At 41.7% G+C, this 21,468-nt stretch overlaps 3 protein-coding genes across 3 annotated transcripts in view; 1 reads left to right on the forward strand and 2 right to left on the reverse strand.

Annotated features, from left to right (window-relative positions):
* Positions 1-12,038, reverse strand: part of grin2ba (glutamate receptor, ionotropic, N-methyl D-aspartate 2B, genome duplicate a) — a 75,629-nt gene extending 63,591 nt beyond the window's left edge. Inside the window, 3 exon segments of the mRNA XM_028986247.1 lie at positions 5,293-5,396; positions 6,342-6,472; positions 9,701-12,038. Coding sequence (XP_028842080.1) covers positions 5,293-5,319 — 27 coding nt within the window. The 5' untranslated portion in view covers positions 5,320-5,396; positions 6,342-6,472; positions 9,701-12,038.
* Positions 12,039-13,810: 1,772 nt separating this feature from the next.
* Positions 13,811-14,975, reverse strand: fmc1 (formation of mitochondrial complex V assembly factor 1 homolog). Its single transcript, XM_028987474.1, has 2 exons — positions 14,816-14,975; positions 13,811-14,197 (listed from the first exon to the last, which is right to left on the reverse strand). The coding sequence occupies exons 1-2, from the start codon at positions 14,942-14,944 to the stop codon at positions 13,994-13,996; spliced, it is 333 nt and encodes a 110-aa protein (XP_028843307.1). The 5' UTR covers positions 14,945-14,975; the 3' UTR covers positions 13,811-13,993.
* Positions 14,976-17,370: 2,395 nt separating this feature from the next.
* On the forward strand, positions 17,371-21,431 carry LOC114794609 (heme-binding protein 1-like). Its single transcript, XM_028987262.1, has 4 exons — positions 17,371-17,632; positions 19,754-19,892; positions 20,265-20,445; positions 20,632-21,431. Exons 1-4 carry the CDS (start codon positions 17,555-17,557, stop codon positions 20,807-20,809), a joined length of 576 nt encoding a protein of 191 aa, XP_028843095.1. The 5' UTR covers positions 17,371-17,554; the 3' UTR covers positions 20,810-21,431.
* Positions 21,432-21,468: the final 37 nt, after the last annotated feature.

Below are 21,468 nucleotides of genomic sequence, written 5' to 3' on the forward strand. Positions count from 1 at the left end.
CCCAATCAGTTCACCTTGGATACTGCACGCTTGAGATTCTATACGGCTGATATGGCCTCGTACACTGGGGTGGTAAAGGGACAGGATTCACAGATGAGCATTAGCGATGACATTTCCGCACCAGCGGGAAGGCGAGAGCTCAGAACTACTGTCAGCATGGCACATCTGGATCACCTCCACAAACCAGGGTTGTCGCTCCTAGTCAGTCTGTAAAATTGTATTTTATTCATCTTTCAATTCATCTTTGGTCCTGACAGTTTATTAGAACCAAATGATTAATGATGGGATATTAAAAGTGATGCTTCCTGAGTTCATTGTATAATTAACCTCAGATCATGTTTAAAGCCACTACCCGTTATTTTGGGTCTTTTTAAGGGAACAGAGAAAGACAATAGTGGTTGGTGGTAGATTTGCCAGGAGTTTCAGCATTGAAACCATGTACAAATGCCTAGGGTGATGATGGCATAAAAATATCATGGAAGGACACTGTCATCAGTATGAGATGGCCAGAGACAGAACTGTCCACAAACATCAACCAACACCCAATTTCATTACTATATTTAACAGGGCCTCTCTGCATGTGCATCATTTGAGCAAAGATTCGAAGGACACTGAGAATAACAACGTGAGTAAACATCCATCCCAAGTACAAGTGCTGTTTGGATGCACTCATTTTCCCTCTAATTAATAACAATTATGGATATGAGAGGACGAGCGCTAAGTTTATTATAATAAATTAACAGATTTGTTACAGTAATTCTTAAGGGTTTAATGAGAATTATCCCTGTACCTTGCTAAAATAAATGTAATTGCTGTGTGGAACCCATCATGAGGTCGTTAGGAATGATAGACTGTTTTTTTTTACTGACCACATATTTCTTAAAAAAAAACATATCCAAATATACCAATAGTATTACCCATATATTGAGCATTATAAAAGACATATATGTAGCGTGTCACATTCAGAAGAACAACCATATGAATGCTTGTAATGATCAAAGTATTGATCATCTGCATGTTTGATTTGATTTGTGGCCCTGAGATGGCTAGAGCAGAGACCAAGTTTGTGATCTTTACTGACATCCTAGTGTACAAAGGATATAGAGAATGGAGGGAAACAGAGGAGGGTGAGCTGTCAGGCTCCTCCCACTTTGAACTTTGATATAAAAACATTGTTCGCCTTCTGGGTGTTGCTAATAATTACAAATTTTTATTGTTGCTAATATTTCAACAACAATATAGCATGGTATTTGTTTTAAACGGCATACAAAAATGTGGGGATTTAGAATTTTGAACAGGCAAAGAAAATGGTCTCAATGACCATACTGGTCCATCAGTAAACCTAAACTGGATGTCTTTGGATGTCTGGAGGCATTCCTCTCTAACAGTTAACAGCCACAAACAACAGTCACAACCTACCAAGCCTGCCATGTCTCCTATATAATTGCATTTCTTCCGAAAACCTTGTTTGAGCCAGTCATGAAACCTTGTGTCTAACAAAATTCATACACAAATGCATTAGCTCTTGCAAAACTGAATTTCACTGGCTAAGCAAGGATAAATGAGCTTAAATATTCCAAGGCGTCTATTCAGAGCGCTGGGTTCAGAGCGAAGCATTTGGAGTTTTAGTAAAAATCAAATGCGGAGAACATTACACGTTTCCAACCTGGGGTTTGAAACTCGGTTGCTGAGCAGTTAAGTAGAGGTTGTGTCTTAATAGGAAATGACAGCATAGACAGAGTGTTCCCAATAAAGCTGTGGTTAGAATAATTTTGGAGAATTAATCTGCAGCAGTGCCGCATCAACAGAGCACTTGTGGGTTTTGGTACTGTTCAATTATATATGGGTTTCAACGCCCGACAAAACAACTCTGTGCTCACTTGTGTGTTTTGTTTCCCATCAGTACTGCCAGCCTTCCAACCCTCCACTTAATACTTATTATTGCACTGTGGTTCATTACAAGTGTGTAAATAAGTTTTTGATGTTTTGATGTTTTAATAAGCAGAACTAACCCAGGTCAAACTGGCCTTGCCTTTTATTCCAAGCAATTGAGCATTGCTCCTTGGTCACTAGCAAAAAAAAAAATCTTGTTTGAATAGTGGAGAATTCAGTTGGTCTATGACATGCCTGTTCCATGGTGAGAAGCCCCATTCTACTGGGGTTTTTTCATGAAATGTTGGTGAGGGAGGGAGAAAAATAGAGAGCCAGAGTGAGACAATGGCTGAAAGTGAAATAGTAATGTTTACCTACTCGACGCCAGGGCTTCAATGTCACAGGAGCCTGTGTGCTGTGGTGCCCAGAGACAGGCCTGCAGGTAACATATGTCACCGAAACAAATGTTGAAAATGTGACGCTTGAATCGTGTAGAGCAGGGGGATCAGATGTGAGCGAAGTTGCATAGATTTATATTTGTACTATAATTCTGCACATACACAGGGCCAGCATCACACTTCTTGCTACATCCACTTAACAGTGGCTATTAAATATAACGATTTATGGGAATTCAATATACGTACATTCCTTCCCAAAATATAGTCCACATAAATTATTTTCTATTGTACAGATACTTGTGTCTATTAGCTTCACTTAAATTTTAATTCTGTTAATGACAAAGCCCTTTTATTACACAATGGGTTGAAATAATGATGTATATCTACAGTGCACTGTGTGCACACAACAAAATGTGCCCTCTGCTTTTAACCCATCACCCTTGGTGAGCAGTGGGCAGCCATGAAAGGCACCCGGGGAGCAGTGGTGCTTCCTTACCCGCTAGGCCACCACTGACCCTGATTGATGACTAAGATGTTCTTGTGTGTTCTTGTATGTTCTAACAATGCTTGTTAGATTAATAAAAATGTTTTTACATTAATTTTGATATTTAAATAATATGGTAGCATTTTACATTTATTAATATTTACTATTCCACTGTATACTGCAAATTGTACAAAATTTTATATATTTAAAATAATAGCCTTGGTATAGGAGCAATACAATTCCCTTCACTACTTCTAGGTCAACACATTTGCTATACTTTTCATATCCTAATGCATATTCATATGTTCTAATGCATATTACAGTAGCATGACCTTTCCTTTAGTTCCCTATGTCATTCGCCCAGGTCTGAGTCGCTTCCACTCTTTCCTCCGTTATCTACATCCATCTACAATGAAACTTGCAAAATCATTCTGAATCATCTTTTCCTCATTTTTCACACACTCCACCTCTCCATTTTGTTCCTTTTTATGGCTCATATTCAAAGCAACATGTCGACCTGTCTGCTCCCCGCTACTTCTTCCTCTCCCCTGCCTGCTCATTCTCTTGCTGTGCCAGTCTCTACCTGCATCTTGCTCACACTCACTGACTATTTCTTTACTTCAACAAAGATATGAAAGAACAATGTAAATTATTGAGTATCCTACAAGAGGCACAAATGACTATAGGCAGATCTTCCCAAATAAAGGGAGAGGTTGAATTCTGCAAAGAAGGTGACACTATGTCTTTTGAACAAATCTGCAGGCACTTAAGGCGTTATGCTCTTTATTCACCACATGGCTCAGAAACAATTTTTTTTTCTGGAAAACAACAAATGGGGCAAAAAAAAAATGGGAGCAATGATCAATAAAGTCATGAACCCCTCTTTTTGGTCAAATCACACCCGCTCTCCTTCTGTCTAGACTGCTCCCTCTTGCACACGAGAGAGACAAACGACAGGCAGACAGGCACTGGAGAACAAGCGTTTGATACATAACTGCGTATGGCAGCGCACTACAGGGAGGGACGAGCCTACTCCAGTATGTGATTGGAATAAATGAGCTGGTGATAAGGATTTAAAAGGATCAATGAGCTCTTACTCTAATAAGCCTTTACAGTGTTCCAGCCCTAAGCCTCTCCGTTTAAGGAACGCTTGGTCCTAATTGAATTCAAGAAATAAAAGGCCTCAAATAAGAAAATACTGACATTCAAAGGAGGTGGAGAAAGAGGGGTGAGGTTGTAACAGTTGTACGTCATAATATGTTACATATGTATATATGTAATATCAAAAGAATCTGCTGCCGCTGCAGAAGCTTGCCTGGTTACGTCAGTAGTAATTGTGTTGCATGCGACACAAGCGAGAAAGTAAGAGCTCCACACTGCTGCCATATCAGAGGAGTACAGTAATTACAATGACAGTAGCGGTCGTTGTGCGAAAGAGGTAGAGGTCCAGTCGCCGAGGTGACAGTGAAGACAGCTGAACCTTAGAGGTACGGCACCATGGCGGGATGCTTTTCAGAATTTTGCCACTCAACAAAAAGCATTCAACCACTCACCGTGCACCAGACTGCAAGACTCTTAACGAGTCGTGGCTGATTAACGGTGCATGGAGGAAGAAAAACCCATATGGGGAAGAGGGAAGGGCATAGGCACAAAGTCAAAGGTGTAATTGAGAGAGAGGTTTGAAGGAGGGGCAAAGCTTGAGAGGCAAATGAGGTGCACATGTTCTAAGATGATGAATGCATATGTTGAATTTCTTCATCATGCACATATAGGCAACTTTAACAATAAGCCCACTTGAACACTGATGGGAGCATTCAATTTAATCAATGATAGCACAACACAGCACAACAGCAAGCAAAAGGACATCTGTAAGGAGTCTTAAAAATGGGTGCAAAAGATCAGGGAATCAGCCACAAACCACATGCATAAACACACAATCTTTTTTATCTCATATTTGTTAACAATGTATTTGAGACACTAGCTGTGTTGACATTTTAAGACATTTTTAAAAATGATGTGTTAAGGTAGTTCTAGTTATTCCCATTCCTCATGCAGACACATGTGTGCTACCTGGAGATGTAATATACACACACATTCATCTCCTACAGTTGTGAAGACCGAAAAATCCTTTAACAGCTCCATCAATAACCTTGAAGTCATCCAAACAGAGCCAATTATCTATGCATGTTCCACTGGGGTGTTCGTCCCCAAAACATTTTTGCTCTCTGCCACAAATATGCTGCATTTCACTCATTCATATAATTGGTTCAACATTTCATGTTCCGATTACAGCACTGTAGTCTAATTCCTATATTAAAAGGATGCAGACAGAGCAAGGGCTAAATCTTACATATACACCTGACTATGTACAGCAACACCGACGTGCATGTTACAGATACAAACAACCAGAAAATGCTGCAAGTGCACTCTTATAAAGGGACGGAGTTCTCAGAGTTGATTAAACTGACAGATGATACATTTGGCCTGGTGTCAGAATGAAAAAAAAAGAAATGCATCAGCATTTTTTTGTCCCCTTACCTTGTGTATTGCCAGCCAAAATCTCATCCCAGCTTTTCAGAACTAACATGGTGATGTGGCCTGGGACACCCCTCTTCGTCTCATTGCCTCAGACAGAGGGCACACTGACGAAACAAGGATCATAGAAAAAAGCAAGGGAGACACACAAAAAAAAGACACAAGAAATAATAAGAAGTCCATGTATTGAAAAGCCCAGATTAAATGTGCAAGTTAACCTATGAACTACAACTCAATTCCTGAATAACAAGAGGAAAGAAATACAGTCTGAGGCTAGCTACTGCAGGGGGACAATACACTGCAGATGGCAATCTTACTCGTGCAAGTGCAGCCTACCGGCACTGTATTAATATTAAAAAAGAGCTGTCTTGGTAAGGAGACGTGTGCTGGCACGTTAAGAGCTCGTCCATAGCAAATGAAAGTGGACAAACGAACACGAACTACATAGTGGGTCAAAGGTTATATGCATCATCTACAAACTGGTAGCTGAAAATACTGGTTTTTAATTATAAACATAAGTAATTATATTAATCACATTGTACATTATAATATTACACAGATGTGACTAGTTTCGAATGTCGGCAAATTGTTGATTTAATCAGGCATGGCTGGAAACCACCAAAATATTCCATTAACTCAACAAGCAGGACACAGTTGCACGAGTAAACCTAATAGTGCTCAGATGTTATTGTGAAAAAATTGTGCAAAAAGAGTGTTCATAAAATATTAAACAGATTTTATCAAGGCTAACCTTTTAGAAAAAAACACTCACAATGTCGAACTGGTAATATCTTTACGCGCACGATAAACGCCTAGTCTAATATTCCATAAATAATTTACATCAATAATAAGCAATAGAAAGATGTTTCCCGCCAGGTAATTGAGTTCATTAACGGGCCACAGTTGCCTAGCAACATATCAGCAAACGGAACGCAGAATTTCGCTCTTGGCATAATAATATCGGATTAAAAGTGATAAGCAGTCACTTATCGAGGGGCCGAGGCCGCCAGGTATCTTTTTTTTTTTTATTCAACAGAAGGAACGAAACTCACCCTTTCTGAGGTAAAGCGGCTGGAGGGCGGCGCGCGCGAGAGGGCCCCCGACGTCCCATGTGTGGTCACGTGGCTCAGGCGAGGAAAGGTCCATGTTCGTTTCCTCCTCGCGATGATCGGCCCTTCGTCACCTAAGTGGCAAAGAGACGCGCTTTTGCGTTTACGAAGATTCCAACGACTCTCTGCCACCGCGTGGTTCTGATGTTTCTGGTGGTAAATGGCATTGGTTCTGGCACCGCACGGGACAGAATGCAGCATTACTTTTAACAACACGGTGTTTTTCGCTCCGGAATGTGGTTTTTATTATAGTCTGTCGTTTGCAAAGTCAGCTCGCCTTCCTCCGTCTTCTTCTCCCAGGAAAAGAGTGTGTGTCAGGGCCCTCACTGTCAACGTGACTTAGAAAAGGCGAAAAATAGGGAGTGTGTGAGAAACATTTTGATGCACACTGCCACAGTGATAAATAATGCATTCTTTCCAAATAATGTTCACATTTCTCTGTCTCTGCTGCCCTGCCAGCAGCCTTTATTAAACTAGTTTAGTGAAAGTGTGTTGAATAACTTTGAGTAATCATAATTACGCATATCTTAGTATTGCATATATTTGCATGTGCAGTCCGATATTATGCAAATGACCTTAAGGTCAAATTAAATATGCCAATTAATAATTAGCTATGTCTTGTGGGGAACAGATTGTAATGTCTATATTTAATAGATTGATAGCTTCTCAGAAATCCAGAGGTCTGCAGCATTGACGTACATATGTGTTTCCAGCTGTAAATGTATGTGTTTAATTGATTCATATTTATATTTATACTAAGATTTCATTAAGTGTGGGTGTGTCTGTATTTAAGTTAAGTGGTAGTAAGTAGGGTGTAGTAGCCTAGTGGGTAACACACTCGCCTATGAACCAGAAGACCCAGGTTCAAATCCCACTTACTACCATTGTGTCCCTGAGCAAGACACTTAAATTGCTCCAAGGGGACTGTCCCTGTAGCTACTGATTGTAAGTCGCTCTGGATAAGGGCATCTGATAAATGCCGTAAATGTTAAGACAATTAACTGCAAAAATATGTTTTATTGAATTCATTCTAAGTAATTCCCTAAACACATTTACAGACCTCTGCACCTTTGTTCAATGATCACTAATTATGTCAGGGCCAGTACACCAAGTACATATGTAGTAAACTGTAACAATCGAGTAAATACTACTAAAATGATTACAGAATCAGAAACAGTCATACAACTATATAAAACTATATAAACTGTAGTGTATAGATACAGATGTGGTCACCTATATTCTACATGCTTCCATTCTTCCTCGCATGATATTACTGGTAAACTGCATTCGTTCGGAGCACTAGCGTTACGCATGATTGAAGTGTGAGTTTTATTTTAATGTGCGGAGTATTTGTCTCTTTCTGGTCCTCTGCCTCCTACATGAGAAAAAATTCTGAAGTATTCTTCATCTCTTTGAACAGGGTGATTGTTACAGGCTGATGTGTTCTGCAGGCTGTCAACACTGAAAAGTTGACAAAGCTGACAGAACCTTGACCTGTTGTCATCTGTCACCTTTCATTTGTTCAAATGAATTTCATTTGTATTTGGTTTGATGAATGAGGTCTCTTGCCTTCCCCCTTGAGATGCATCATACTGCAATTCATGATCTTTTCCAGCACACAATACATTTGTTTCTAGCCTACACCGTGTTGAAATGGACACAGCCCTGTGCTAACCGGCAGCTGGAAATCAGACGTTTCAGCATGCTCTCCTCTAGGCTATGGCTCCTTTTGCCCTCCTCTGCCACACAGTTCTATATACAGTGCATCAAGAACTGAGTCACTCTAGCAAAGCGCGTCCACAAAATGAGCACCTGTAAATGTCAGGGCAAACTTCTGAGCTCCCCGGCATGTTGAGCGGAGGACAGGGGAGAGGGGGGAGGGATCGCTCCACTTTTACATACTGCTGCTTTATTAAATCCCAGCGGTACAGCAGACACGGGGCCCGGGGTGAGGCCACTTCTCTGTCAGAGTGGCGGGCAGCGGACATAGGCAGAATAAGGATTATTGGTACCCGCTCTCTGCCCCACTGTTGCGAGGCTCGGGGTCGGTCAGACTGCCACGACAAGTCAACTAGCAAACATGTCTTGGGTCAAGATAATCCCCCAAGGCATCTGAAAATTACAGGAGCGTGGACGGGACGACTGTGCACAATAATTACTTGCGGTAATTAGGCAGTAGTATTTAATTTATGAAATTGTCATTTTATTATAGTCATGGATACTTTTTTTTACAGTATAAACTAAATATTAATTCTGTAGTTTGAGCCGTATAAGTCTGTAGGCTTATATCAGCTCATGTAGGTCAGTGCAACATCCTAAAGAGTTCATTTGGAAGAAAATTTGTCGTTTTGATATAATGCGGTTCATAAAAGTCTATCTGTATTCCTTATAAAGTCATGCAAAGAACATACTTTAAAATACAGAGAATTTTCACTGAGGTTTTTCCTTTTCATTGTGCAGTCATTGAGAGCAGCTAAATTATCCATCAGTAGAGTAAAGTGTGCTAAATGAAAAGGTGCAAGATCATTAAGCTACTAAACCAATGAAGCCCCTCTGCAGGTGAACACCAAGGTGTCGGCTCATGGGGATAAAAACCGAGAGGAGTGCTGGCTAATGACTGCATCTCCAGGACAGAGCCCTCGGTGGATCTTTGACAGGGCGCCCGCTCACTATCACCTTGACCGATGTGGCGCACGTGCTATAAATCCCAAACCTTCTCTGCTAAATAATGGGAGACTTAATCAGAAAAGAGGGGTCAAACGCATGACAGGTTTGATGAATGGATAAACCGCATGGGGTTGGCTGATTTTTTGCACCTACACACGTCTCACCTTCCCCAGCGTACAGATGAGCTCCAGAAAAATTGCCTCCCGTAACAATGTCTGCTGGTTAAAATGCACAAAAAAGCCTATAAAACAGGGCTGCTATACATTGCCAGAAGTGTCTGGAACTGCATGGTCTGTTCTAGACACCGGGGCTACAAATCCATTTCGGGCCGACCATGTGATTCCGTTTTTTTGTCATAGTGCACAGGCAGGCATCATAATTCTATTACAGAGATCACATTTAACAATAAGAGAATGCAACTGAATGTTCCCTGTGGGGATATCCAGCGTCTGCAGCGAGGGAATCAATAAAGGTTAAAAAGGTTCTGTTGTCTTTTAAAATGACCCATCCAGTCCTCCGTAACACACCTCGCTCACTTCATTCAGACACATCGTCAGGCACAGCACAAAGTAATGCATCAGAAAGAAGGAGTTGAGCATCACAGAACATCTGTGTGAGGTTTGTGATGTACTCACCTTTTCATCAAACATCGGGAATAAGCGGCAGCTTTTTAATATATAGTAATAAAAATGAAAGGGCAAAAGACAATGACGAGTCCTTAATTCTTGGTAGTAAAATCCCAATAAAATTCTGATTTAGTCCAATATGAAAAAATATGAAAAAGATTGTCCTGAATTGCTGTATTGGTGATTAAAGTAAGGAATATTATTTCAGTCCGATCCCACACACAAAAAGAAGAATTTAAATCCAAATGAGTCCCTCGAGTTCATTCAAGAAAAATCTTGCCTGCCGGAATCTTCACACAGTGTGGAGGATGTGCATGGAAATTCTCCTTCAAGAAATAAGGGCAGAAATGAGGGATGGAGGTGAAAGCATGGTTCTGTGCCTTTGCTCTACTTGTCGTCTGTTTATTGCTGTGTATTAAACACACTGACAAAAACACACAACTTAAACCTATTAGTCAATTGACCAAAAATCCTCCTGTCCACAGCTTGTTCATGTTACTGAACATAGCCCCCCCCCCAAAAAAAAACTATTTAACAGCCATTAAAATAAAAGCTGAACTTCCTCTCAGAATCAACACTTTACCAGATCTTTAGTCCCATGAAAGTTAACGCGGATTTACGAAAGACTGATTCTACAGTTCTACCAAAAGCCTCCAAACCCTAAACCGGCAGACCTTTCAAATGACAAACAAAGTCTGGACAAAATAATTCAATGGCTTGATTGTGGAGGAAAGATGACGAAATAAAAGGGAGAGAGTTGAGCGATGAGAGGGGTTTTCGAATGAACAGGAGAGACAGAGAGAGAGGGGAAAAGTATGAGGGGAGAAAAGAAAAAAAATCCTCTGGAAAGGCAAAAGAATTGCGGCGAGGGTCTTAGTCCATTCTCGTTGGGTGCTTGTGTGTATGTGTCAGATAGCGGGCGAGCGCAAGCGAGGGAGAAAAAGAGAGAGAAGGAGAGAGTGAGAGAGAGAGAGAGAGAGAGAGACAGAGCGAAAGAGTGAGAGAGACCGAATGCACACACACACAGGTGACAGACCAGTAGCAAGGAAATAAGGTGGACAGCAATTTGCCCTCAGATTCAGACCCACAAATTAGGTTCTGCAGGCAGAACCAAGACCAGTGCCGCAAATATTATGAAATGGTTCAGGTTTTTTTTTTCTTTTTGCTTTGTGGCCAATTCCTCTGTGGTGTTAGGTAATACTCATGGAACATGATCTGGGGACTTGGTAAGAGTGTGTGCTCTGAATCGGACAGATCAAGGAATTCAGCAGAGGAGAGCTAAAGCTTGGACGCCAGATAAATAGTGGTGAATGGCAGATGGGGGTAGAACAACCAAGATGTGCTTGATGGGGTTCTTGACTGAAACGCTTTTTGGTGAACAGATAAATAGGCGCTCGGTTGGTGTGGTGGCAGGAGGGTGGGTGCAGCGTGTGACAGCAGCTGAGAGCTGAATGAATTTTGTGATGGAAACCCTCCTCCTCTGAGCTTAGTGTGTGTGTGTGTGTGTGTGTGTGTGCACGTGAGTGTGTGTGCACGCGCAATGTGTGTCATATGTATACGTAACACACACACACAGAGTGGAGCAGGCACGCACGCACATACACACCGGCAAACACAAATGGTCTGGTAGACAGACACGTAACACTTATTAACCTACCTAGAAATACAATAAAGAGTCCCCAAAATTAGAGATGCATAGGATGGAGGGAGAGGAAAAGAGGGAAAAAAGGTGAGAAGGTGATTCTTTTTTTCTGTCACAGATTTCAGTACGGTTGGCCTACTGGTGGCTCTAAAAGCAATAAAAGTTGGACAGATGGAGAGACTGGAGCAATGAGAGGTTCTGATGGGGAGGGGGTGGGTGCAGGGGGGACACGGGGGTGGAGAGAAGGGACCAGGAAGGACAGGAGTGGTGAGGAAGGGAGGAATGGATGAGGGGGGTAAAAAGGAGGGGGAACGAGGACGAATCTCCCCTCTCTTCCCCTGCACTTATTGCTCATAAATACAAGAAATTGTAGACGAGGTAAATGGAAAAATAGATGAGGAGGCAGATGATGGAGAGAGCGAGCAAATGGAAAGATAAAGCACCTCCCAGCACCACGATGAGGAAGAAGAAGAACAAAAAGCGAAAGAAAAACACGAATACTCCAGCAGCCTCCGTTTTTCTTTTTGATATGGGGGAGCGGTGGCGGTTGCCAGTGGTTCCCCCTCTCTGTTTCTGTCTTCTTTCTTCCTTTTGGCTTCACCAAAAAAGGACTTCCCATCCAAACGTTTAAAAAAAAAAAAAAAAAACGACTCAGCTATGGCATATCACACCACATGCCACAGATGGGTGAAACATAACGCCGGTTATCTGTAACAGACACAAGGCTCTACACTCTACATTCCCTGCCTGAGGAGAGAGGATACTGAAGTGGAATTGCTCTCTCTCTCTCTCTCTCTCTCTCTCTCTCTCTCCCTCCCTCTCTCCCTCTCTCCCTCCCATCACAAAGGAAGGAGGGTGGGGACGGGAGGGGGCTGGAGGTGTGTCCTTACACGGTATTAGTATGCATTGAGAGAGCGGGAGAGACAGAGCGGGAGGCGAAGGAGTGCAAGTGGGGAAAGACGTGCAAGCGTGGAAGTGAATGGACGTGGCGCCATCTACAGGCGGAAAGGAGGAACGTCCAGAGAAAGTTAACGGATGTGCGGATGAGTCCAGGATTTTTTTAAACTTTATTTTCTTTTCTTTTTTTGAAGGGGTGGGTGATGGCAACTATTTAGCCATTTATTTTGCGATTTCAAAAAGTTAAAAATTAAAAGGGAAATGTGAAAACTGTGTACATTCGTTGTTAGTCTGCACTGGTTTGTGCACTAAGGAGCGGTGTACGTGTATTTCAACTTTTAAAACGTTTAGATTGCATTTTAATATATTTATATACACGTGAAAGCATACGTGCATAAACGTATAATGTTAGTCGTGCTGAAATGTGAATTGTCCTGCATTGAAAGGGTTTGTGTTCAGTTTGTCTGATGAAGCGTGCTGTTGAAATTTATTTTATCTATAATATCTATTTTGGTAAATGAAAGTTACAGGTTTATTATTAAACTGTAACCTTATTTAAGGGTTTTACTAGTGGTTATTTAATTTGTTTTATTGCATTATTTGTGGATTTCCCTAATGAGCAAATATTATAAATAATTGTTATTGATTTAAGACTTGACACTTTTGTCATTTTGTGATTGATGCTGATCCCATGTGACAATTACAGAGCGTACATCTCAACCGATGCCATCAACAGTTACTCTCCATGAATTATTCTTTGAATATATGGAGGTGACAAGTTTTCTGAAGAAATGCAAGCAGTCTTTCACGATTTTTTTACGATCAATTATAAAATTACCCGCCTTGAAACTTAATCTCCTACTTTTCTGAGTAAGAGATGTCCTAAAATGATCAAATTAATTATAAATCCAGAACTAGGTAATGTCTTCTACATGGGCTACTATAAGGCTACCACTGCGTAATTTCTTGTGGCAGTGCACAGAGGGAGCAGAAGGTGCTGCTGGGTCCTTTGTTTGGATCAGCGCCTCCTTTCTCAAAGGTCATCTTTACTTTTCCCTTTTTTTGCCAATTTTCTGGCTTCCATTCACTGCCCCCGGGTGTCAAAGCAATCACTCCACATGCTGAAGCCAGGTCTGACATCCGAGTCAGGTTTGGCAGCGGACGTGAGGGAGAGGGAAGAAGATAATGTGCTCTGTGCTGGGCACCCTGAAGGGGAACATCAGCATGTTCTGTACTTCAGCAACATCAAACGCTGTGCAGTGTGGAAGGACATCTATGATCAGTTAGATGTTTTTATTGATAATTTACTGTCTAATTTGGAATGTGAATGTCTGGAGAAGACTACACATTCAATGGGCAAAAAAGCTTGATTTTTTTTTTTTTTACATGTTCAATTTCTGTTCCCTGCTGCTGGGGTGGGAGATCAGTGCTGCTCCAGCAATTTCCAAAAGGGAATGTGGCAATGTCTTAATACAAGTAATTCCAAAAGTTGAGAGCAAATAAATTGCATAGTAATAGTTGCTATATTAGAAACAGACTAAATACTCTTCACAGACCAGGTGTATAAAATTAACAAGACATACAATGAATATGTTTTGTTTTATTGAGACAATTAAATATATTTACAAGATACATATAGAAAAGAATGTATTAATAAATTGTGTGGCAATCACATCTTCCTTTGTAATGTCGTCATTCTGTACTGTTCTGCAGTCCAACTCCAGTTCCCACAGAGAGCTGCTTCTTTCATTCCATTAACCTCTTTACTTCTCCCAGCCTTTACCCCCAGGCTGGGTGGGCAGCCTTAGGCCCACGATGCCAGCTACTTCCTCCGGGCCGCGTTCTCCCTTCCCATGGTAAAGCTTGTGTAGGGTCATGTGCTGCCGTGTAGACGCGAGAAGACACAAGTATGTGTGGGAAGCGTGAAGGGCCTCCACTTGGGCTCGGCAATGCCTCGCTCCGGTGACCTGAGCGGGACAGACACCAAACCAGTTAAATATGCCACTGAATCAAATGCTCTTCATTTCATATGCCTAATAATACATGCAAGAGGTTGGAAAAACATCTAATGCAAAAACATTGCTACAAAAACAATCTGCATTAGGGAAACAGGAAGATAAAATGAAACATTCCTTACATATATATATTATTTGTGATTTATTTTAGAGGTAAATTTAACACCAACACTTTGCCTAAACATATGAACGCTGAAAGTTAGTGCACTAAATAGTAAACACGACAAAGCGCAGAAAAGGGTGGATTTTTTATTAAGTCTCTAAAAAAAAAAAATCCTCATACACTTAAACCTGAACAAGAACAAAAATTGCGGTCACCTTGGTGGCTCGTTAGGCACACGCTAGCTAGCTTTAAGTTTGTTTCTGAATAAACGTCTGGCGACTTAAACCTTTTGAGCCCGCTGCGTTGTATCTGCGAGTTGAGCCAGATAATGCGCTAAAAGCAGCGATATAAACGACATGGAATGACAAGAAGAGGTCAGTGCAGGAGCCTAGCAAGGTAAAAACAGATAACTGGCTAAAACGTGGCATAAAACCAGAACCTTAAATTTGCCATTAGCCCTGGCCTACCTCATTTTTCCGAAACTGATCCAAAACGTATGCGTACACCATCGAATGTTTATAATCTGGTCCTTTTAAATGACGAATTTCTTTCAATATGCCCCGGCAAACGCGCAACGGCGAGGTCAACGCCGCCATCTTGAACCGGGATGCAGCCTTATTAATCAAATTCCGAGGGCATCGACCAGAGCGCAGGCCATCAGGGGAGATTTAACTCCAACAATTAATTACATGAAACAGTCCCGCCGGACGACTGCATGGCTAAGGGGTTTAACTCAATTTGAAAAAATATTCCATTGAGACGTGTCATTAAATAAACAGAATTTGCAAAGGTAGTAACGCATAAGCATGAGTTAGAGCAGGGGTCAGCAACCCTGGTCCTGGAGAGATTAGACCTCTCCATGTTCAACCACACCTCATTTAACTGAAGAACTGGATGATAATGAGTACAGAACTTGAGTTAGGTTGGGTAAATGAAGGTAAACACACAAATGTGAAGGTCAAATGAAAGGATTGTGCACTGCAGCACAGCACGCAGTGACGTAAAGAAATGTGTCCTCTGCTCTTAACCATCACCCTTGGTGAGCAGTGGGCAGCCATGACAGGGGAGCAGTGTGTGGGGACAGTGCTTTGCTCAGTGGCAGCTCAGTGGCACCTTGGCGGATCGGAATTCAAACCTGCAACCTTCTGATTACGGGGCTTAACCGCTAGGCCACCAGTGCCCTCCAGGACCAGCTGACCCCTGACCTTTCACATGTTTTTGTCAATATGCCTTCTTGAAAAATACGTATTCAGAAGACATTTCACTAATGGCTAAATTCATATTCATCAAAGCCAAGTGTCTCTTTATTGTTTCCAATAACTTGCAAAGATTCCAAAATAACTTTGCGAATAATTATATTGCCTCAAATGTGCTGGTTCTTCATGAATGGCTGCTGACCTTTCAAAGCATTAAATATGCTTCACTTCTTTAAAATATGTGAGAGAACGTGGCATTTTACAATGCTAGTTTGAAAAGTGATTGAAAAGTGGCTGAAGCCATACAATTGATGTGAAGCTCTTGTTTGGAAAATTGAAAACATATCAGTTTGCAGTGGCACAGTTTTACTGCAACATTGTTGCAACATTTACTGCAATCATTTCTACCCTCTTAAAGAAAAGGGGGTAATTTCGGTCCTTGCATACATTGTTTTTTAACTATTTTTGAAACGTGTGTTGAAACGTATAGGACATGCACCATCGCATTCAAATAGTAGCATGGGATTTCACCATTACATTTACAGCATTTATCAGACTCCCTTATCCAGAGCGACTTACAATCAGTAGTTACAGGGACAGTCCCCCCTGGAGACACTCAGGGTTAAGTGTCTTGCTCAGGGACACAATGGTAGTACGTGGGATTGGAACCTGGGTCTTCTGGTTCATAGGCGAGTGTGTTACCCTCTAGGCTACTACCACCATCCTACCTCAAAGCCCATATTATACCTCGCACTACACCTCGCACTCTCCGACCTTCCAGTACTGCTCGCCTGGTCCCTCCACCTGTGAAGGCACGAGGTTTGAGTCCTAGTGAACCACAACCGATTACTTCATCGACGGTAACATGAAAACACGTTCTAAGTCACTCTGGATAAGGGCGTCTGCCAAATGGCATAAATGTGAATGTAAATGTAGAAGCAAAACAGCTTCCAGTGGAATCCAATGATGACCACACACATTTTTCACCTTCTGTCCTTGTTCTGGGTCCCCAAGCCAAGAGCTGATTAAGCATCATGGTGGGATTTTCCTTGTTTTGCATGATCAAGTTGATTTGTTTCGCTGTTGTTTGTTTCGCTGCAGGGTCTCAGTGTACGCTCCCCCCTCCCTTTCCCCCACTCAGCCACGCATTTCCTGATCGCTCAATGGATGCGACATCTCGTTCCTTCTGGGAAAAGTCAGTGTCAGTCTGGGGTCCTCTCCGCATATCCACATGTTCTGTCCCCACAGCCTTCCTCCCTTACTTTTAGTCCACTCATCTTTGTACATCGTTGTAGTCTGAATCTCGATGCGGGTTTAATTCTCTCCCTCTGTCTACCCTCACGTGGTAGTGATGGTCTCTCGGGGTACGTTTTGGGGGGGCTTTAAGGCAACCCTTGTCCTCTTGCCGAGCAGGAGTGAGTAAAGCTGCCTTCAGTGATGTTTTGAACCGAGCAGCCCTAAAGATATGCCATGTCCCATGACACATAGGGTTAGACTAATGCTAGAATGTGTGCTTTGCTGGCAGTGATGTTGTAATTTCAGGCTTGTGCATTTAGTGAATGGAGGATTTATTTAATCTTTGCCAGATATTTGTGCATTTGTCCAGGTTAGTGTTAATTTGCATGAGTGTGAAAAGCATTTTATTTGTAAAAAAAAAAAAAAAAAAAAAAAAGTACCACATTTTATTTTTGATTTGGAAGAGCAAAGTTAAAAACTGAACCTTTCGTCATGGAAGGGTCTAGAACGCATGCTGCACGGTCGGCTGCAGGAAATAAAGCGCGGAAACGAAGAGTGGGTGATGATGAGGAGGGAGGAGGCAAGAAGGGAGGAAGTGGGGGAGCAACGTTGCCGGCGAACGCATGAAGTAAAAGGACAGGAGGACGGAAAGTTGCATGTGGTTCTCGCCGAATGATGATTGATTTCGTCGCGTTTTAAACCAAACGAAACTGTTCCGATAAGGGGCGAATAAAAGATACAGTTTACCAATCGAGGAGGACAGCAGTAGCGGTCATGTTTGGGATGATCAAGAATTCCCTTTTTGGGGTCACAGAAGAAACGGACTACAAATTGCTGAGCACCGAAACTAAGGTAAGGGGCATCATTAAATTCATATATTTAAAGATGCCAATTTGACACTCTAGATACATTCACTAAATAAGTCTAAGAATTTTAGGCTATGGCATTATACGTTACAGCCTCCTTACGATTCAAAAAAATATATAACATTACACACATCATTTGTAATGAAAATGATAAAAAAAAAAAAAAGTAAACAAAAAAACACAGATTACATAGATTCTAGCACGTGTGTCCTTCAACGAACAGGTCTGCACCCCCAACAGAGAATGAAAGAACATCCATTGCTTTGCTACAGTGGTTTCTTCCGAGAACGTGATATTATAACGCCATGCGGCGTGTGCGCCTGCGCACCAACCTGATGGGGCTGCATGCACTGACCTTGTCCCATTTAGTCCGTGACATAACAGTTGTGGGTCATCTGTGGCCAAGGTCAAGTTGGGAAGAAGAGATGGGGTTCAGAGAGGGGTCAGGTCCATGGGACCTGCATGCAGGGCCACCAAGGTGGCGCCTTGTTTCGTTGCAGGGAGCTGTGTGCAGCCGTGGAGCGATGCTCGCAGGGAAGGAGCCTCTTAAATCAGTGATGTGTGCTGTTAAATGAAGCGAGGACTCATTGCCATTTATGCTTATGTATGTATCATTATATGGTCACGCATGTATGGTTATATGTTTGGGCAGTTCCAGTAGTTAATTATAGAGTTGCGTCTCCGCCCCCCTGCAAATTTAAAAACACCTTTTAACAGAGTACAGAACAAGAAGAGAAGCCGATCAAGTGTCTGTGAAATAAGAGATCAATCGCACACATGAGCAGGCACTGACTGTTTAAATGTTAGGTCAATAGACTCTCAACAGTAGAGAGCTCTTAGCAGAAGGATCAAAATGCTGGTTCAAGTTGTGCTTAACCATGAGGCAGAAAGGGTGTCAAGATGAGCAGAATGCTCGAGGTTTTATATCTAGGGAAATCACAAAACGGATATCTGATCTCGCGGCAACTCATAATTAAAAGTGCCGCTGAGTACTCATGGGTTGCATGGGTGGCACACATACATTACCCAAATCCTATATTATGTTTTTTTTTTTTTTATAATTTACTGGGATGTATTTAAAATCTGATTTCAGACATAATAATCACAAGGTTCAGTTACGATACAAACCTTTTAATGATACGGCCATGTATAATACCTGATCATTTTAGACTTTAGATGGACCTGGGATCATGTCTGACCAAGTCAAAAGAGGTGCTCACAGGAAGAACAATAGATAGAAGATAATGGAGCCGTGAGAGGTTAATTATTAAATGACTTGCTAATATTAGCATAGCTACATTAATTATGTCCCATGTCCTACCAGCTCAGGCACAGAGTAATTATGTGAAGAAGACAGGGGAAATCAAATGAGCATACAAGCTAATTGCGGCTTTGTTGGCCTCTAGGCAAAGACTATACAATTAGAGCTGTCTTAAGGTGGTAGACATTTTCTTTTAATACTGGGAACTGCTTTGTTAATGTAAACTGCACACCAATCAGCTGCAACATTAAAAGTGAATTGCCTTGTTTCTTTGGGACGGGTCACTGTCCTGAGGACCTAATCCAACACAGTGAACAGGATACACAAATTCAGTTGATCTGCGCGTCGCCTCATTAATTCATGTCTCCATTGCCAGATCTTAGTGCCATTAAAACCCCCAAAAATTCTGCTGTATTTTTGTTTCATAGTTGTTGGAGAGAAATGTGTTATGCTCAGTCACAACTTCTGAACTCCTTAGAAAATGGACGGAATACAGCAAATAAATACATTGCTTGCAAGGTTTTGTGCACCACATTAATGCCAGTGTGTTTGTTTGTGACAGGGATTATGTAAGAACCAGCATTGCAGGAATCTCATTATTTTATTCGAACTGATTAAACCTTACACTGTGTCAAGCAGAAGATATTTTTGTGTGTCTAGAAAGACGCTGTTCATTTTCCAGCAGCTCTGCTTTTACAGGCCATGCATCTTGGCATTTCCAGTACCGTGCCACAGCAGGCAGCACTCTATTTCTGTGCTATAGCTGAAGCGGTTCATTTTTTCTACTTGGAACACAGTGTCCATGGCCCTGTGAATCACATCTTTGCCCCCTGGTCCTTTTTACAGGATGGGGTTAGCTATGAAGTGCGGAGGTATGATGGTGCAAAATATGCTGTTTTAACGTCTGAGGGCCGAACCTTTGACCAAATCACAGGGGAGCTGGTGAGGAAGCTCCTCATGTACACTGGGGGAAGTAATGATCAAGGTAAGCAAAAGATATCAGTGTCATAAATGTTTTTTATATGGAAGGGACGCAATCCTGGAAATGAACTGACTGATGAGTTTCCATTTTGTGATGTTATGTGTAGAAAAAATGAGCCATTCCTCCTCTGTCCAGAAATGCCATTAAATATTCTTTTGCAAAATATGGCTCTTTTAAATCACCTGGAATTCCACCTTATATGAGCATGGAAAAGGTTGTTTTTGTCCCCTATGATCTAGTTACATTTTCAATTCAGATCATTTCAATGTTTATGAAAATGCAATTATTGAACTTTTCATGATTTACATTTTCTAGTTGGACAGTTAATCAAGTAAGCATCATCTTTTAAAAAAATCATTATTTTGCTGTCTTGAGGTGAGGCAATGGGAACCCCAGCCCCCATCACCATTACTGTCTTCCCGCGAGATGATGGCGTCATGTCACGCCGCTTGATTGCCGCTTTTCGTATCCCGACGCGTTATCAAGAGACCCCACCAGCTCCGACTGACAGCTCAATCAGAATTGAGGATCGGCCTGGCATGACTGTCTACGCATTGTGGGTGTTTCTTCATGTTCATCATATTTAAGCTTCTTACTTACAACTTACAGATGGTTTGTCTGTGCTACCACATATGTTCAAAACGCAAAAAAAAAACCTCTCAGCAGTTTTATTTCACGTGAGATCAAGGGACTTTTTATTTACAGAATGCATTGTTTTTATTTTCTGCCATCTCTCATGTAGACAGTTTGGAGGTTTTGCAGGGGAGAGTGAATATCGTGCAGAAGCTTCCCGCCTGAAGCGTACGCTGGGTGAGTCTGCCCCCTACCAGCGCAAACAATACTTCTGCTGCAGCTATGACCCACCTCTCAAGCCATATGGACGTCGCAACGAGGTGTGGTTCATGCAAGAAGAGCCATGACTTTAAGATGATGAATGGCCAGGAGCTGGGTAGATGGAGCTATTTGTGTATGACATTATGTTGTTTGATAAATTATGTATTAGAAGTGGCTACATAACCACAGTAGTATATTTGCATTTCATTGACATGAGAGTCATGTTATGTCCTTTAATTTCATTCCTTTCTACCATGTACCATATGCTGCTGTTAGACAATCAGAATAAAAGCAAGAAGGTAACTTGCCAAATGCCTTTTACACTGAAACTGCACTAAATCTTTGTGAAGGTAACACAGGGGAAAAAACCAAGGCCAATAAACCTACTATTAAAACCTGTGGCCTAGCAGCTGAGTAAGGGGACTTGTAACTGAAAGGTTGCAGGTTCAAGGTGCCACTGAGGTGCCCCCACACACTGCTCCCTGTGTGCCGTTCATGGCTACCCAATCCTCACAAAGGGTGGTGGTGGTTGTGTCCACCGTATGCTGTTCTATGCAGCGTATGACAATGACAAAAACACTTTCACTTTTTAAAAGAACAGTCATTTGATGTACAATTATATTTTGTCTTTGTGAATCGCCTTTGAAATATGACGTGTTTAATTTTTTATGTATTAATTGTACTAATAAACAAGTGGTAATAAATTCATACATGGCGGTGCTGTGTATTTACAAGTCATGTGATG

Source organism: Denticeps clupeoides, chromosome 7 (assembly GCF_900700375.1).
Source record: "Denticeps clupeoides chromosome 7, fDenClu1.1, whole genome shotgun sequence".
NCBI lineage: Eukaryota > Metazoa > Chordata > Actinopteri > Clupeiformes > Denticipitidae > Denticeps > Denticeps clupeoides.

What these genes read in the sequence shown, in the direction of transcription:
- fmc1 (XM_028987474.1), bottom strand. Translation starts at nt 14,944, where the DNA reads ATGGCGGCGTTGACCTCGCCGTTGCGCGTTTGCCGGGGCATATTGAAA. An exon ending in ATCAGTTTCGGAAAAATGAG is followed by an intron (nt 14,198 to 14,815) that starts GTAGGCCAGGGC and finishes TGTCCCGCTCAG; the next exon opens with GTCACCGGAGCGAGGCATTG.
- LOC114794609 (XM_028987262.1), top strand. Translation starts at nt 17,555, where the DNA reads ATGTTTGGGATGATCAAGAATTCCCTTTTTGGGGTCACAGAAGAAACG. An exon ending in TGGGGGAAGTAATGATCAAG is followed by an intron (nt 19,893 to 20,264) that starts GTAAGCAAAAGA and finishes TGCTGTCTTGAG; the next exon opens with GTGAGGCAATGGGAACCCCA. An exon ending in GGCATGACTGTCTACGCATT is followed by an intron (nt 20,446 to 20,631) that starts GTGGGTGTTTCT and finishes TCTCTCATGTAG; the next exon opens with ACAGTTTGGAGGTTTTGCAG.